This window comes from Tasmannia lanceolata, unplaced genomic scaffold (genome assembly GCF_043159265.1).
Source record: "Tasmannia lanceolata isolate RefF3 unplaced genomic scaffold, GAP_Taslan_0.1 ptg000005l, whole genome shotgun sequence".
NCBI lineage: Eukaryota > Viridiplantae > Streptophyta > Magnoliopsida > Canellales > Winteraceae > Tasmannia > Tasmannia lanceolata.
The window spans coordinates 1507242-1526881 of record NW_027518682.1 but is presented as its reverse complement, the minus strand read 5'-3'; the positions used below and the strand labels follow the sequence as shown (position 1 = coordinate 1526881).

The window sequence follows — 19640 nt, the reverse complement described above, 5'->3', positions numbered from 1 at the left end:
TTCACTCAAACATGATGCCTCTATTTGCAAATTTTTTTGGCAGGTAAGCTGGGATTTGGCAGGGACCCTACTAGTTTATTAAACGAAAAGAAAGTTGACTCTATTTGCAGAGAAATTATATGGTGCTGATCGCACATCATATAAAAACTCCTATTTGCAAATTGTCAGAATAGAAGACTCTTTTTAGCAAATAAAGCAAAGTAGAAGACTTGCTTTTGCACAAAAAAAAAAAAAAAAAACAACCCACTTTTTAAAGATTCCTAAAAGTCAATAGCGGATTGAAAAAGTTTTCGATGTAGAAGAATGCTTTCGATCCAACGTCCATTTGTACGTAACCCTAGACATTTATTGTATGGAACATTTTTTGTGTGTGTGAATCATTTGCTCAATTATAATCTCCCCTTAATCAAGTGATCCAGACCATTCATCTGGTGGGCCTTCTTTTGATGGACCAAGAATAAAAGATCTCATAGTTCACACAAATCGATGACCTGCAGATGGATGATCGTCCAATAGTTGCAATTTTAAATGGGCCCACCATATTAATTACCCAAGTTTTGGATTGGTAAATAAGATTACCTGAAGCTCATAATTGACCAAATGATTCTTAGGTTAAATTTAAAAGATGGAAGGATGGAAATGCCCAGCTTAATTTGCAACTAGTCATTGTGGGCTCTCATTATTTACAAGGTACTCTGGCCAATTACTAATTGATTCTTGGAATTTGCTCGAGTGTCACCATCCATTTACAAGGTCACTAAGCTAAAGGATTATTCATACCTTCCCCTTCTTCTGATTAGTTCATACTAATCAAATTACAGGAGTACATACGACTTGATGATTCCTGATGGGCCCCATCTCATGTCCAATACTTTTAGTGGGCCCGCAAAAATGGAACCCATGCTCTGTTTGGTTACCTATTTTTTGAGGAAAATAGCAGGGGATTATCTTCTCTTGAATTGCCGGAGATCAAATCTCTAGCTTAATTTCAGAGATCTCCCATCCATCTTCAACGCAACCAAACAACGAATTCTAAATCCCCCGCTAATCCACCGATTGACTGCTCTGATTTGATTCCCCACATCTACCAGCAACCAAACAGAGCAATAGCGTCTAAAAAATGAAGAGACGTGAATCTAAATAAATAGGCCACATAAACATCACTTTAGTTCCTACATTTAGCTATCTAACCTCATTTAATTTTTTTATAGTAAAAAAATTACAGGGAATGTGTCATTGATTATGATGAGCCGCATGTAAAATACTCTACTTTATTAGTTTGAATGGAAAATCCTATACTTACAAAACACTAGATGGATATTTATAAACTCCCATCAAGGTTTTGTATTTCAAATCGAAGTCGGATTTGCTAGCGTCCATCTCAGAAAAGTCATCATCCTTTTTTATATTTCTTTCCAATAAATGGTTTTAATAAAATTACATCAAGTATTTTTCCTCTAAGATTAACATGAACGTCTGGATTATGCTGAATTGAAACATAAAAGTGATAGTATATTCCATTCCCGGGTCTTTTACACGGCCATCTTCAGAAAAATTTCTTCTGCATTAATCGAATGGCTGGACCACAAAACCAACATGTTAAAAAGTATCAGAAAGTATTTTACAAGACTTAGGCAGCCCATCAGTCTAAATGTAATTTGATGCTTGGACTAAAAATGAACATCTGCATGAGAACCCAAACACCCTGCTTCCTCAAATCTCCATGAAGGAATTTAAATAAATTGCATATAAAATTTATGCTGAATAAAATTTACATTGATTGATCAGAGGATACTGAGTATGAGGAACATGCTCAATGCCTGTCTGGATACACATTACCTCTGAGATTGGTATAACAAAATCACCCAATACAGAAGGGAGACTCACCTTTGTTACCCCAATAATGGGGAGCAGTTATACTAGATTTCAGACCTCAGCAGCAAGATGCTGCTCCTCTATATTGAATGACTGGCGCAGATCAAGAGCTTCAAGAAGCTAATATCAATCCCTCAAGATACATTCCCTTTACACCTATGATGGTTTCCTTTCTGCCTTTGATGGTGGCCTGCCAATTGCTTCCAGTATCCTACTATATACCAGTTTCACAGGGACGCACGTTATTGAAGGAGCTCTCTCCTCTGGTTTGATCGACCCATCTAGGTCACCGTTCTTGTCAGATTTCTTCCCACCAACCAGTTGAGTAGCAAACGAAGAGAGTGTTCTGGTTTTTTGGCTTGACAAGCTTACTTTCTTCAATGGCTTCTTTTGAAACTTCCCAGTCATAGGCTGGCGAATTTGAGATGCGCTCTTCTTCATCAACCTGACAAGATTGGGATGACCATCATATGATTTCTTCGATGGAGAGTTGCTTTTAAAATCTGAATATTGAAGAGGGTCCACCTCCTCACCATCCAATGCTGGCGATGGATGAGGGCGTGGGACCCGCAGCATGGCTGTCCTTCTGCCAGTTCGCCAAACTGGCGGGAGCGCTGCACTACCATCATCATCTGTGGGTTCCTCACTGAAACCACTTGTAGAAAGAAGAATATCAGAGGAGCAATCTTGCAATGCTTCTATTTGAATTGGGTGCCCTATTATTGCTTTCCCATTCAATCTGCTCATCAGAGAAACCAGAGGGACACGTTCTCCTTGATAGCTCGCTTGGACCTTCAAATCAACATCCACCAACATTGATTCCAACCCATCACCAAGGCGACCAACATAAATTGGGTCAAAACACATGTCTGTCTCTTCCCAATATCCTCCAAGAGGTGTTTTAGATAGCCGATCAGCTTCCCAGACAGTTGGGGAAATTGCAGGTGAGTCCTCATCCGAGTCGGTGATATTACTGGTGCTTCTCCCTCGTTCTCTTGAAGATGCCTTTAACATTAATGGGTATCTTCTATTGCCAAATCCTACCATTTGGGTTTGTGTCAAATCATTATCAAACAAGTCACCCTCGACATAAGAGTTTAACACCTCACTTCTATGGTAAAAACCTTGGTCCGAGGCCCTTTGACTAGGTATCTCCATTCTTGCAGTCTTCAAAATGTTTCCCTTGCCTTCATAAACTATTCCACGGGTGGATCCATTGCATTTATCAGCTTCGATGGTATTGCTTTTGCTATTCAATACCTCAAAAGGCCTCTTGGTTAAACTGCGAACATTACGTTTCCCTTTCAGTTGCCATTTGGAACCCCCCATATCAGCAGAAATACCTGACATCTGCCAGTGACGATGAGGATGGGACATGTAACCAGAAAGTGCAGACTCATCGAGCTCATCGTTGCTCATACTTCCAGGTTGCCCCTGATCTTGAAAATCAGACCCACTACACGTAACATATCCTTCTGATCTTCTTGGTCCTGGCACTGACAGTATCTGAGTATGATCTGAAAATCAACAATGCAACAGAATACAGTTGATGAAAAGAAGAGTACAATGGCAGCCAACTCCCAGGTAAAGCAGCACATGAGAACAAAAATATGATGCTTTGCTGGATATCACTGGATAAAGAATCAATGTCGTTATCAAAAAAAAAAATAACAGAAAGCGTGAAGAAACTGGAAGTTACTAGATGGAAAAGGTTGCCTGCCCTCCAGTAAAGGATTTTAGTTCACATGGAGAAAAAAAAGGGTTAAAAATATTGCTAAGACATCGCATGCACTAATATCCATTCAGAATACAAGGAGATGTCCTCTTAATATTGGGAAGAATGCCACAACTTCATGATTTGCCTAGTAACTAGGCAAAAAAATTCCATATAGCACCAAGATTTGCTGAGATGTCCCATCTACGCTGTCAAGCATATTGAAAAGATTCAAAGAGAATTCCAACAGGGAGGGGCTCAGACTAGAAGAGGAAGATCCAGGAACTTTAGACTCGTCAATACTGCTTTACTTGGCAAGTGGTTGTGGAGAGAGCAAGTATTGGATAACCATTGGGAATTGGACTTCAGATGATAATTACAGAAGCTCTGCTTTGACACTGACACACTGTGGAGAGACATATTGAAGACTAAACAAAAATTTCTGGTAAGCACACTAGATTCAGAGTTTATAGAGGAGATAGAATCAGATTCTGGTTGGACATGTGGTGCTCGAGTTCGACGAGTAGGGTCACCGGCACCTCTAGTTAAGCTGTCTCAATGCGTTTTGGCTCATCTAAAGAGGTTTGATCCGGATTTTTCTCCCATTCACGTATTACAAATGGATCAGCGGTAAGATTTTTATTCCTTGTCCATTCTTTCCGTTCCGCGAACAGTGATTTGATTGATGATGAAGAAAGAGAATTCTTGGTTTAGTTCTCCACCTTAACGACAGAAAAAAGGATTGATCAAATTCTACTGAGTCTGACTCATAGTGACATTTATCAAAGAGTGACTCTGGTTATCAAATGATTGAACAACCGTTGAGGACCTCTTGCCCGACTCATTTGCTGTGATATCCAATAAGAAAGCTCCGGTCCAAGACTGTTTTGAAAGATTAGAAGGTCGACCGTAAAAAAAAAAAAATATTAGAAGGCCATATATCTTGGAACATAAATTTCAAGAAGGAATTTTTTTGATAGGGAGGTCGACATAGTTGCTCATTTCATACATATGCTTGAATCTACCTGCACCAGCGAGGCTGGAAGCAACAACAGGGTTTGGATTTGGAGTACACCTAGCTTCATTGCTAAGTCCTTCTACACACATATTGCATCTAGTAAGCATTCCTCTCACTTGTCTAGAGTATCAACCATTCTAGTCCTTCCTAGACTTAGTGTGTTTGGGTGAACATCCTTCCTGGACAAGATTCTTACGGGTGGACCATTTGCGCATCCGTCAAATGTGGACATTGACTTTTCTTTGTGTGAGGGATGGCGAATCAGTTGATCACTTGCTCCTTTGTTGCCCTTTTGCTAGGAAGGTTTCGTGTTGCATCCTAGGCAAAATTTGGGATGTCATTGGGTTTCTCTCATCGATTCTCAAAACTTTTGGAAAGTTGCTTCCTAGTGCCCTGGTCTTCAAAAGGAAGGATCTTATGGAAAGTGGCGATGCTAGCCGCAATTTGGATCCTTTGGAAGGAGAGAAATGCTAGGCTTTTCAAAAACCGATTCAGGGGTCGTATATTCACTTTCACAAAGATCATTTCTATTGCCATATCTTGGGTGGGTATCTTTCTTTAAAATTCTACTCTACGTCTGACCTCAACATATGCTAGAAGGAGATTTGCTATGAATTAGAGAGAGCGGAGGCCGCTACTCCTAGATAGATGACGCCTGACCTACAGTGGCTCAAGCTGAGCTTTGACGGTTCAAGTATTGAAAATCTGGGGCCAGCGGGGTGGGAGGTGGCATTAGAGACAAGGAGGGAGTGACTAGATGGGTTTTCTCTAGCCCCATTGGGGTTACGGATTCTAAAGGAGCAAATGTAAGAGCAGTTCTTCAGGGCATTAGGTTTACCGAAAATAGTGCCTTGGACCGGTTGCTAGTTGGGGGAGACACGTTAAAAGCCATTAGATGGATGAATGGTAGCAAATCTCATCTATGGAGGCTCGCAGAGTTAATTGAGATTTGAGACCGTGTGGAGGGGCATTTAGTCCAATTTCAACACGCCCATCACTCAGCCAATAACAAGGCAGATCAGTTAGCCAGAGACGGGGTGAACTGGGCTAACCCCGAGAGATTTTTTCTTTTCTTCCCCCGTGAGATTTACTGTTGATTTGTTCCTCGTATTTTTCTCTTCCCCCTTGTACTCTTGAGCTCCTCGGTCTTAGGGTTTTCCCATCCTCTTTAATATATATTCCACTGTTTCAAAGAAGCTCGGCAAAAAAAAAAAACAATAAAAATATATAATTCTGGAGCTTCTCTTGACTTGTAACATTGATTGGAATAAAATTCGTACAACCCCGGAGGATGAGAAATTTCAAAAGAGCTGTTGGTGCCCTTATTTGTAGTTGTTCATGAATTACATGATGGGACTTTTGACCTTTCCTTTTTCAGCAAGAACGATGCTTACAGCTTTAGAGTAATAGGGTTTTAACAAGTAGCTTTTTCTTCGAAAAGGTAACCAAATTCATTAGAAAAGCTGAGATTGCATATGGGAATGTCATTGGGAAGAGATTGCCCAATAACAATGACTCATTTGTGCCATTTCAAAAAAAAAACAATGACTCATTTGTTAATACCACTCTCCACAAACTTGTCTGCTAGATCGTTCGCACTAGTAGGAATGTGCCAAACCGAGATCTTTTCCCCTACATCTATCCACAATTTCATCAATGTAATTGGTTATCTCCATAGACCTTGTCTCTCCTCCTTCACCCAAGAAATTACACTTGAGAAATCCCTTCAATCTCGAGTTTTCTATCACCCGTGTCCTGAAAAAATCACAGCTCAATGAGGAGTTAACGAACCTCAGCCACATTTGAATCCGTTCTCCCAATAGCCCCTGAGATAGACAAGATAACCTCACCGTTGGAAACTCTAAGAGTCAACTACCGAAGTTTAGTGTTGTGCAGTCCATCGGCGGAGGAATTCATCCTGCACGTGCTATCTTCCTCGGGGCATATTACCAAAGGAGAATCTTCAAACATCTGAGCAGCTCTATCAGCGAAATTGCCCAGCACCTATGTTAGACAGATTCCAATACTTCAAGATTCTTGCGATACTTCTAGATGTCTTTTATCTGTTTTTTCTAAATATACTATCACAACTTTACAATTGCTGCATGTTTTGAGTTTTATCCATCCTTTTTTTTTTCTAATGATTCTTCTTTTTTTTCTGAATGGTGAGTTTTATCCATCCTAATAGTAAGTTTTATATACAAATAAAATATTATACTTCCTTAACCTATTTAAAAATTCAATATTACTTGTTATAACCATGGTTTTAAATTTCGACCGAAATCCGAAATTTTGGATTTCGGTGAGGAACGAAACGAAATGGTGCCGAAACCGAAATTTACCAAATTTCGTTCGAATTTAATACTTTTTTATTGCGTTAAAGAATCTTGAACGAAATTACTGAAATTTCGGTAATTTCGATCGAAATTTAGTCCTAAAAAATCGGGATTTCGTGCTGCAATACCAAATTTCGCCCGAAATTTCGGGATTTCGGTTTCAGATGAGTCCGAAATTTAAAACCATCGTTATAACCATATGTTTTTAATGGCAACTTTTTTTTTTTGGAATGGTATTGAATGAATGGCAACTTCTTATAACCATATTGTTAAAGGGCGGCCCAGTGCACGAGACTCCCACCATTGCGGGGTATGGAGAGGGCTAGATGTACGCAGCCTTACCCCTGGTTTGCAGAGAGACTGTTTTCATGACTCGAACCCGTGACCATATTATTATGTAAAGAAATTAAAAATAATTAAAATATTTGGTGAATATATGAATCTTTTCTTTTGAGGTTTTCCAAATCTAACGCTCAATATCTGTGTCGGATTCGGGATTCCGACACTCGTACCCCTACTGATGCAACACAGCACAGGACTCTTCCTGCATCTCACCCAACTTGCAATCGGCATATTCGTTCTTAACAGTAAGTGAAACCATCTCGCCTTCTTGTCTACTGTTCCCTTCATTCAGATCATACATATCACTGCAAATGGGACAGCGGCCTAAAGTATTGTGCCAAGCGGGGCCAGCCCCTTCAGATTCCATCCATCAATCAGCTCTTCAAGGTTCTAAGAGAAATCTAGATCACCCTGAACCACTTCAGAATACGCTGCCACAGCCGTGTCCTCAGATTGCAAAGAAAGAACAGGTTGTTAACAGATTCCTCCTCCGCATGAAATAATGGGCACCGATTGGCCAATCTGAAGTGTCTTATCTTAAGTCGATCCTGGGTGTTTATCTTCTCCTAACTTGTTGTCCAAGCAGAAGCTTGATCACGAGAAGGGACTGGCATGCCCAAAATTTTGCCACATAAAAATGATGATGAAGATGCCCATTGATTCAACAACTTGAAGGAGGAGAGGACCGAACAGACACCCCTAGGGTCCGGGCCCTCGTAACTTTATCCTTCTCAGCCTGCAAGATAGAAGGGTTTTCTAAGGCATAAAACAAGTTAGTAATACAGGTTCTTAGTTCCTCTTTTGGGTTTTGGTAGAATTTCCATCACCACACCACCTTCCCCCTCCTCTTCCACAACATTCCTAGTCCCTAACATGTTTTCTTTTATTTGGTATTCTACAGAGGCTAGGGTATTTTAAGGAATAGAACGACTTTACCTAGCCACACACCTCCCAAAACCAAATCCTCTTCCCATGTCTTACACCTCCCCTCGTTGAAATCATCTTTGCCTTGACAAATAAATCTCCATGCCACCACGCCTTGACCTCTACCTAGTCTCTTGACCCATCCCGAGTCCCTAACACATTTTTTTTAATTGGTATTCTATAGAGGCTAGGGTACTTTAAGGCATAGAGCGACTTTACCTAGCGACACATCCTCCCAAAACCAAATGCACTTCCCATGTCTCTGCCTAAACCTAATCCCCTCGTTGAAATCACATTTGACCTGACAAATAAATCTCCATGCCCCGAGCCTTGACATCTACCTAATCTCTTGATACCCCATCCCACCTATCTACCCAATACAATTAATTTCTCCAAAGGGCTTCTTTTTCGATACCAAGTCTTCAAAGCCATTTATTACCAATAAGAGCCTTATTCCTCGTGGCAATGTTTCTGATGCCAAGAACCCTGTTTTGCTTTTATTTGCATCCAATCTTCCATTTTAATAGGCAATTTAGTCTCTTACAATCCTCTTTGCCTTCCCCAAAGGATGTTCCTTTGCAGTTTTTAAATTCTTCTAGCCAGCTTCCACAATATCTTAAACAAGGACATGTAGTAGGTGGGGAGGTTTGCATTATCACTACTTGTGGACATTATAGCAAGGAACTATAGTTGGAGCTCTAATACTCCATAAATTTATAATCTCTTATATCCTATTGCTCATACCAGGAACCAACATTGTTCCAATGTCGGTAATTTAAAATCTCTTATTTCTAATAGTTAATACAAAAATCCAATGATAGAAGATATAAGAGAGTACCTTCTTAGCAAATGTTGTACAAAGTACATACATGCAAACATTAATGTTATTCAGAGTACATAGTGTGTAGGTACATATGAAATGTTCTTTAGTCTCTTCACCGGAATATGTTGTGGTGGTCACAACAGCCATGGACTATGGCATGACAGTGGAACCAATGGTAGATGCAGCACACCCCTCCTGGTAGTGGCAGCAGGTCGCCTGATGTTCTTGTTGCCAGACAGATACAGATATGCATAAAACCTAGTGCATTAGATATGGTGTGTGTGGTTGTGGTGGTGGTGGTGGTGGTGTGTGTGTATTGGGGAGGGCAAAGACAAAGTGTTGGACGAAGAGAGTGACACCTCGCTAGGGGTATGGCGTGGTAGGCAACACCTATCTGATAATTAATACTCTCTAATATCATATATAAATTGAGGTCACTAATAATATTAATTATTAGAGCCCCAACCATTGCTTTAATTTAACAGACTGCATGATGAAGAGAGTTTTCATAAGAAAGATTTATTGCTGGAAAAGAGAAATTAAATCAACATAATATATATATATATATATATATATATATATATATATATATATATATAGGGAAAAGTGTTGCTACTCGGTCTTGTAGCTAAGCTTATCTACTCGGTCGGGTTAAATACAGTGGGGGCCCACATTGTTTGGGTGATCCAAACCATTCATTTGAAAGCCCACTACCTAGATAGGGTGTCCACAAAAAATCAAATCCATAGGATCATCCTAACCCATCCAACAGTAGAGGGGAAAATGGGAAAAAATGGACAGACACAGTTTGTCCACAAATCTGCCCATTTTTTCCTCCACTGTTGGATGAGTTAGGATCATCCTATCGGTCTGATTTTTTGTGGACACCCTATCTAGGTAAGGGGCTTTCAAATGAATGGTTTGGATCACCCAAACAATGTGAGCCCTCACTGTATTTAACCGGACCGAGTAGATAAGCTTAGCTACAAGACCGAGTACAACACTTTTCCGATATATATATATATATATATATATATATATATATATATATATATATATATATATATATATGAAGTCATAACAAGATTCTCAAATCCAATATCATTCATGATTTAACAATGAATGTAAAGAGGTTCCAAATGAATGATAAAATGGTATCTATGTTCCAATTAAAAGATAGTAAATCCCAAACATGAAGCAAGCACTTAAATCCCAAGTCAACAATATCTAAATAGGCTCAGAACAGGCCTCGGAATAGGACAGCTAAAAGTTTAAACCCGGTAATAAGGTCTACTTAGATGAAAAGAAAAACTAAGCGATATAAACGAGTACTGACTCCTAAAGAAGGCTAAAATGTAACCTGAAAGTACAACTGCCTCTTCCTCTTCCTCTGTGTCAGAGTCCAAGTAATCCCTCTCTGAGGAATCAGACGACTCCTCAACCAATCCCAAGCATGCATTTTGTTCTGTCAAAGAAACCGCATTGAGACAATTATTGGTTCCAAAATGGGAAGGTGCTATTTGCACTTGGTCTGAAGGAAACTCTGTACGGTTCAAACAATCATTTGATTCAACTGGAAGATAGACACATTTACTCCGTTTCGCCCTGCGTAGAACACCCACCTGCTCCTTTCCTTGCATAGAGATAAACACAACATCACCATCAGATTGCAAAGACTGGCATACTGGTAATTTTGCACTATTCTGTAATACTTGAACAGGAGGATGTCGCCTACCACGTCTTTTAACAAGGGATTCCTCAGTCAGACCACCTTGCGATCTTTTCCCTTTGATGCCAGAAGAACTCTTACTGCGACCAACATGATTTGCACCTCCCATGCTATGCCCCCTATTAGGAAGGGCATGGACATGATTATCAACTGAACCAGATCTCCGGGGATTCTCGCAACTGACGGATGTAGAAAGATTTCTCTTTGATGGAGCAATCCGAAGCCCAAAGTCCTGCAAACCTCTCATCCGAGGTATAGCTTCAGAATTATCATCTTCCCAGCTAGGTTGTTTTGCATGTTTTCCCTTTAGAGTGTATATAGGATCGCCCGTAACCTCTTCCTTAAGAGATGAATCTAGCTTCTTGGAAAACAGCTGTGGTTCCAGATTTATAAATTTGAAATGCTCCCTTGCTCCACTGTTCCCCAAGTGATTTTCTGAAGGAGAACAGCTATCCAACTCTTTTTTTGAAGTGCCTCGCATTTTATTGCTCATATAGTTTAAAGGAATGCCTAATTTCTGCTGTTTCCTTTCAAGCTGCTGCTTCTCAAGCTCAAGAGCATGAAGAATGGCATCTTCTCGACGTGCGTATTTCTCTCTCTTCTTTATAGGATTAATATGGGAAGATTCAGCCCTTTCAATACAATCATCAAACTCCCCGCATCGAAATGCCTTCACACGCTTTGATTTCTCTAAATTGTACCAATCCCTGAGGCAAAGAGCGAAAGCCCCAACCACACAAGCATTATTAACACTTTAGGTAAGAGAAGAGATGGAAACTTTAAAAAAAAGTAATGCCTTAAGGAAAAAAATTTATTTAAAAGGAAAATGAGTAATATTAGCTACTGGATAGATACCACAAAAAATGTTTCCATTCACATCAACTCCGAAACATGATTAATCATAACACTAGAAACAACAGATGCAAGGATCAAATGGTTTGGTAAGAGGCAGACCCAGTTTCAACTAAAAAAAAAGTTTCAATGCTTACTGCGAACCACATGGTTATTAAACTGCATAAAAAATGTTAGAAGGAATATATAATTCCATGCTCGACCTCGATAAGACATTAACACTTCTTAATATGATCCTGCTATAAACTAAAAATAGTGAATGAAAATGGACTTCGAGTATCTCCCTCAATCCAAAAGGCCAACTGTAAAAATGAAAATGGGCCATGAACTTGGCTCCCATTTAAGAACTAAGAAGGCAAGAACCTGCACTTCATATGCCATGGTGGTACCAGTTGGACCTGCAAAAGCAAGGATAACACACCTCATCTAAGAACATGCCAATTTCTTTTCTTTTTTGAATGATGCTGGAGTTTTAGAGAACATGCCAATTTCTCTAATTGCATTGGGACTTATGTCTCTTTTATGAAGAGTTCCTTATATGTTATTTCAAGCATTCCCTTTTTTAATACACCATAGAAAAGATGAGTTACTGCCCTTTCCTACACAAGATAATTTAGCATCAATACTCCTGTGTGTGTTCTTAGAGGGCGAGCCTTGGCGCAACGGTAATGTTGCTCCATTGTGACCCGGTGGTCACGGGTTCGAGTCACGGAAACAGCTTCTCTCCAAAGCAAGCGTAAGGCTGCGTACATCTAGCCCTCCTCAGACCCCGCAATGGCGGGAGCCTCGTGCACTGGGCTGCCCTTTTTTACTCCCGTGTGTGTTCTTCTCTAACATGGTAACATGAGCATTGATCTATATCATTAAGAAGACACAACAATGGCCAAATATTTTCAGGGTACAAGTTCTTAGGGATGTAATACAAAACCAGCATGCAAGTTCACATTAGCTCAAGGTGACACAAGCTCCTAGATGGATATTTATAGCATCCGTGCATCTAAGATCCTATACTTTTTAGCCAATTTAAGAATTATCCCAACTTCAGAGACAAAAGTGTACTCAATAAGAATTATCCAAACATAGAAGAAAAAAATGTTCTATTTTTTCCCATATCAAAATTATCATTCACATAGAAAAAATACAGAAAATGCAACACAGAATCAAGACAAACGAGCGTGCTAAACAAGAGAAACTAAAAACATTAAAAAAAAAAAAAAAAAAAGTACTAATAGCCTACCATTCAAACAACTAATGAATATAAAATATAAAAACCTAATTCCACTAACAAAAACAAATGACAGTTCATGAGAGAAAAAAACACATGCATTAGGGTTTCAAATAAAACAGAATCTCGCATTCTATCGATCCACATGCAACAGATATATGATTAAACCAAAAGAAGTAATAAGATCAAAGAGAGAAAACATACACGCTAGCATCTTCTCTACCAAGAAGCTTGACAGGGGTTCCGGATTTTGGGGACATGAGATGAGAATCCGAAAGCTCGTTGGGTCCGAGAATCCTACCGGGCCACCAAGATCCGTTCCTCCTCCGTACCCAAACGATCGTGCCCTCAACATTCGTTCCTCCCTCCAAACCCTCGGTAATACCCATCCCTCTCTCTCTCTCTATCTATCTCCCGAACGAAACCCTAATAGAAAAAATCAGAAAGCCAAACCCTAGGATCAATAGCAGCATGCTCAGACTCCGGTTCAAGAGACATCTATATCTCGTCAATCCGCTTGATTTGGGATCCTTCCTGGTTAGGGTTTCCATTCAAATTGAGGGGAATTTCATTTCTAGGGTTTTGTAAATGCCTCATTGGGGATTTTAGATTTGTAGACATAGATCCGAAGGAATAATTTCAGATTCCGTAGTCGTAGAAAGAATCTTTGTTTATTTTTATTTTTTTTTACTTTTTTCGCTGTAGCATAACAGAAGGTGAAGGACAATTGCTGAGGAAGACCTCTCTCTCTCTCTCTCTCTCTCTCTCTCTCTCTCTCTCAGTGGTTTGGTAAATACGAGTTCAAACCCACCGGTTGGGTTTTAAATTAAACGGTGAGTATCTCGGCGAGTTGAGTTCATTATCTCGCGATATGCATTAGTTGCAACTTGCAAAAGGGTTGTTTCTACTCTACGGGCTATGCGGAGTACGCACTCTCCTACATTTGCCTATATAAGACACCACGTAAATGCTCCGACGTTTTAATAGGAGGCACTTGGATCGACCTTTCATGAACCCGGAACCCACCCAGGCGGGTACGGATAATCCGGCAAATTTAAAGAAGAAATTATATATATATATATATATATATATATATATATATATATTTACGAAAAGAAATTATATGATGAATGGGTGTATGAACACATAAAGGTGGTACGATAGATGTACAAGCCTTGATATTTAATTCAACATCAGCTTCTTAACAAGTCAACTACTGTTGGATCAAATATCAAGGATGGGATGATGAGTACATGTTTTTACGCCCATTCATCATACAATTTTTCATTTACTTTAACAAATGTTTGTTTTAGTACAACCAAAGATACCAGTCACATGGTCTGATTGTTTTGACTTGTTTTGTTGGCCCACGCACATAGTCTATTTTTTAGTGTTTTCTGTTTGGGCCTTAAGAATAAAAAGTTGAAAACCGAATGGCGGGCACCAACGCTCGACCTAGACCCACCCGCGGGTCACGGGTACGGGTATTCTTTTTTCGCGGGTACTGAAATTGGTACTCGTACCCCTGCGGGCCTGGTGTACCTGCAGGTACGGGTCCCATTTTGCCGGGTCTACACTTGGACTTCCCATAATAGCATACCTTCAATATCGAAATCTAGCAAAATTGGACAGTGAGGATTAGAAAGGGGGAAGTGATGTATTTGCCCCATTTTTTTACTTGGTACAGCCCCTCCTGTGTATTTATTAGGGCTGCACAAAAAACCTGCCAGACCGATAAACTGAACCGAGCCCGGCCTTTCGATTTGGTTCGGTTAAGACTTTTACCGAACTGATGGGATCGGCTCAATTGACGGTTTTTGAGTTTTAATCTGAAAATGAACCGAACTGAATCAAACTGATGGGAAAATGTAGACACCCCATTTTGGCCACCCCTTGTAGATGCCCATTTTTGGCCCCCACCCCCTCCCAAAACTCAAAATTGCACCTTCTTTCTTTTGTCTTCTTATTAGAGGGCATTTTTGCCATTTTTTGGTAGTCTACGGGTAATTCTGTCACTGTACTCACCCTAGGGTATCAATCGTAGATATAAATGCAACATAAAAGCCTCATTTGAGGGATAAACCGTGAACCGAACCAAACCAAACCGGTCAAAATCGGTTTGGTTTTGTTTGGTTATACCCCCATCGGTTCAGTTACGGTTTGGATTCTCTCCAAACCGATGGGATCAGTTCGGTTCAAAAAACCTCGCTAAATCGGACCGGATTGAACCGTGTGCAGCCCCCGTATTTATGAGTTATGACCATGGTTTTAAATTTTGACAGAAATCCGAACGGTGGGGACCGAAACCAAAATTCGCCAAAATTCCAAATTTTGCCAATTACCAAATTTAGGGAAAATTTCTGGAATTTCGGTCCGAAATTTCGTTTTAATGGAATTGTTACAAAATTTTGGCCAAAATTTCCAAATTTCAGTCTGAAATTTCGGTTTTCGGTCCGAAATTTCAGTCTGAAATTTCGGTTTTCGGTCCGAAATTTCAGAATTTCAAACCCAAATTTCAAAGCTTAATACCAAATTTCGGATTTCGGTGGGGTCCGAAATAGGTACCAAAACCGAAATTTTAAACCTTGGTTATGGCTACTCTCTTTTTCCGCTGGGAGGGCTTTCCCGGGTTTAAAAAGGGACATATATTACCAGTTGTAAGATTCCTTCATTTTGTCCTGTTATTTATAGTAAGCAAGCCGAGCAATTTCTTGTGGAATGTATCCACATGTTAATATTTCCTTCAAGCGAATTATATGGTGGCTGCCCTTTACATATAAAGGGCAGAGAGAGAAAATATCAACCCCCTTGATTTTTTTACCATGGGGAAAGTAAAAAATGGAGTTTGACCTGGATAAAAATCAAGGGGGAGAGTTTTTTCTCTCTCTGCCCTTGTTATTTGACGGTCGTCCACCATATAAATTCTCTTACTTCAATAGGGATTTGTAGGGGTGTTCATTATTCGGTTAATAACCGAACCGAACCGAATTGGTTCGGTCGGTTCGGTTCGGTTTCGGTATTTTTTCTTTTTGTTTGGAAATTCGGTTATTCGGTTACGGTTATCTCAAAACAAAATTCGGTTAACCGAAATAACCGAAATTTTGATAAAAACCATTATTTTTAAAAAAAAAAGTGCTATATGAGTACTCCGTAGGATAATCAAAACCGTCCATTTGATTGATCACAACTTAATTAGGGTGTGCTCAAAAAATCATTTTGATTGGATGATCCTAGCCCTCCGATCGAAACCGAGATTTTGTTTTCCCCCCTCTTTTTCTCACACTATTCGGTTAACCGAAATAACCGAAATGACCGAATTTTTTATCGGTTCGGTTTCAGCTCGGTTTTTAAAAATTTCGGTTCGGTTTTGGTTACCGAAATTTGATAACCGAAATAATTTCGTTTATCAAATTTTGGTTATTTCGGTTCAGTTATAACCGAATAACCACCCCTAGGGATTTGTCAGGCAATTCAGCAGAAACTGACTTTCGCATGGGAGCACACAGGTTCACAGTTAAGCAGGTTCGTCTTATTCTTTTAATTCATGTGAGGGGGCGGTTCTCTCCCGCAAAAGTCAGCCGGTAATAGATTTATGCGAAATTGCCTAACAAATCCCTTAACTAAAAGGGCTAGGCCGGGTCATGGAGGCTCATAGATGGTCAGAGCCTATTGATTGTTAGTGACGGGCTTTAATATGGACCCCTGAATCAACGATAGTCCATAAAGTTTATAGGTTGAATGAAACTCAATTTTGGAAAATGCCAAAAGAAGCTTATCATGGCCCACTTTTGTCTCATGTATGGTGATATATATGTTGATCCGAACAATAACAATAATAGGGGTGCAACTTGGGTCGGGCTCAACCCGAACCCAACGGGTTCAACCCAATTTTGGCTCCGGTTTGGGTAGGCATTTTCTCGGGTTGGGTAGGGTTAGGGTTGGGAAAAGCCAATCCGATTTAATTTTGGCTGGGTTAGGGTTGAGGCCTTGGCAACCCAACCCGACCTCCGTCTTCTAATTTTCTCATGATTTTTGAGGATTATGCTATTTTTTCTTGTATTTTTCTATTTGGCCTTAGATGAACCCAAATTCAACCCTACTCAACCCGACCCGATTTGCAGGCGGGTTTGGTTAAGGTTGAAACCATCCTCAACCCGAGGCTCGGGTTGGGTTGGGTTAGTGTTGGCCTCAACCCAACCCAATCCTACCCGAGCTGCACCCCTAAGTTACAATAACCACAGCAGTTGAGAACGCATTGATTGGATGATCCTGAAAAGCTAAAGGGGATTTTCAATGCAATTTTGCGGCTTAGTTTTGCAGATTTTGTCTTATTCAGTTGATTCATTTGAGGTGGCTGTTCTCTCCTACAAAAGTAAGCCACGAAATGGCTCTCCGCGAAATTGCCTAGCAAACCCGAGGCTAAAGTATCGATTTAATCATTTGTCATGCATATGAGATGTAAGGATGACACCAACACTGTTGGTCGCCTCATGATATTACCCAAGGTCAGCGGTCTTGATTTCATATACATGTTCCTGTGGGATACAAAATTGGCCTTCTACCATTGATCGTTACAAGTGATTTTGTGCTCGGTTGTTCTCATAATAAGATACACATGTCCACCCGTGGGACTCAAAATTGGCCTTCTACAATTTTATGATTTTATCATCCACTTGTTCTGGTACTTCTCCACCAATATACTTTATCTTGAAGTTTTCATGGGAACAAGTGCCCTACTTATATGAGAAATTAGAACCAATGCGCCACAAAAGTATCAGCTTGCCCGAACAGGTGTGGCTCTTTGGCCTAAAGTCTTGGGTATGCTCCCTAGAGACGAGAGTTCGAATCCCCCTGGGCTTACCCGATGCGCATGGTTTACGGGTGATTGCACGCATCTGGAGGGAATTAGTCCCACTCCACAAAGTGGCGTGGGGACACCCTGGGTCACCAAAAAAAACAAAAAAAATGTAGCAGCTTGCCTTAATTAGAACGAGTGTACCACAAATGTATCAGCTTGCCTCATTTGATTTACTTTTATAATTTAGAGAAATGATATTTCCAACCCCTTTTCGTAGAATTTATGTGCACACCCTCTCTTGGGATTGCCTTTCCCAAGAAATGACTCCATTTCCATTCCCCTTTTGGTTGTCTTTTCTTAAAAAGTAAGACACTTTTAGCTCTGCTTCTTTCCAGGTATAATAGAGGTAAAACAAATTTTACGCTTATTTTTTCACTAAAAATGGGCGTAAAATTTGTTTAAGGCCATTTTATGTCAAAGAAACAGCCAATTTAAGAAAACAAATGGGGGTGAAAATATCACTTTCGTATACGTCAAAGCGTTTATAATTTAAGGGCAGTACATGCGACCCATACAACAATTTAAAAATAGCATGCTATAAACACTAAAAAGTGTGTAATTAAATGGTGGTTCCGGGCATACTATAGAAGAACCCACATTCATCTCGGAAGCAAGCCTACTTACTTCCCCCATATACTTCCGTCAAGTTAGTCGATTATGTAACTCATAGCTATTCAGCAGTTCAATTATACCTTGGATTAGAGTTCCTCTTTCCAAAGTTATGGATCTCCCTCCATCATGTATTTCGTGTTAGGTAGGGGTCCACGTACGCCAATACCCAACTTAACCATCAAAAACAGCAAGCCTACGTCCTTAGTAGATGTAGTTCATGTTCGAGGTTTGTGAGGGGTTAGTTTGTTTCTACTCTTGCAGATAGGAGGGTGAGATTTATGTGGTGTTTTATGCCTTGTGGCATGAAAATGAGAGCAACATAAAGTGATTTGCAATGACAAGAAAGCCACACATTGCATGGGACCATTATTATAGTTTCAATATCACCTGTTAAAATGACCTAAAAAGGAAGAAATTTATAGGTAATCCTCTCTATCACCTGTTAAACATTAAATGACCCCAAAAGGAAGAAATTTCTAGGCAATCCTCTCCCCCCCCTAACTTGCATCCAAACATAATAAAGTACATGGCTTTACCAGGTATATAATTGCATCCAAAATCTTGCCCCCTCCATGCACGGACTTTACTTGCCAAAAAGTTTGGATGTTACATGCTTGGCATCCTCAAGCATTTCCCAAGAAAAAAAAAATACACTTTTCTACAACTTTATGGTGCTTTTTTTTTTTGAAATGGCAGAGAAATATCATTAAAGAAAAAGGAAAGTGGACCGAGGAGGACCACTAAAAGAGAACAAGAAACATAAAAACAAATTTTTTTTTGTGGTGCTTAGTTGCCAATTTCGATGCTAAAATGGTGCTTAGTTGCCAATTTAGCATCGAAATCCCTAGAGACTACCACATAAGTTCCAGAGGTAATAATTGCATGTCTAGTGACATGCCATCAATATCCCCTCCCTAAACCTTCCAAGTCAAATTTCTCAAAGGAGGAGGAATTTGCCTTGGAAAATTATGCTCTCTCTCTCTCTCTCTCTCTCTCTCTCTCTTCCTTCTCTCTCTTCTCTTTCTATATTGATAATAACACCGCTTGCCACTGCTCTACATGGCAACCAAACACTACTTATCACTATTCTACAAGCTAAATTCTAGGTGAATTAAATGTTTGTCTCCTCCCTATTTACTACTTATACCACTAATCTATAAGGTAACCTGTATCCTGAAAATTTATTTGGATAAATAACGATAACAAAGCCCTTATTACTTAAAATCAAGTAAACTTTCTAATCGTTCTGTAATTCAAATGGACAATAACATGACAATATTATTGTTGAAATACTTGAAATTGCAAAAAAAAAAAAAAAAAAAAAAAAAAAAA

The 19640-nt window shown here is 39.7% G+C and overlaps 1 protein-coding gene across 2 annotated transcripts; it reads right to left on the bottom strand.

Moving 5' to 3' along the window:
• Positions 1 to 1579: 1579 nt before the first annotated feature.
• On the bottom strand, positions 1580 to 13626 carry LOC143877022 (uncharacterized protein At1g51745-like). 2 transcript variants are annotated; one of them, XM_077378726.1, is made up of 4 exons: positions 13043 to 13625; positions 10768 to 11468; positions 10393 to 10665; positions 1580 to 3392 (listed from the first exon to the last, which is right to left on the bottom strand). In XM_077378726.1, the coding sequence occupies exons 1-4, from the start codon at positions 13225 to 13227 to the stop codon at positions 2032 to 2034; spliced, it is 2520 nt and encodes an 839-aa protein (XP_077234841.1). In that variant the 5' UTR covers positions 13228 to 13625; the 3' UTR covers positions 1580 to 2031. The 2 variants fall into 2 exon arrangements, with proteins under 2 accessions (XP_077234841.1, XP_077234840.1); XM_077378725.1 differs by having other exon boundaries at positions 10393 to 11468; positions 13043 to 13626.
• Between the last annotated feature and the right edge of the window lie 6014 nt (positions 13627 to 19640).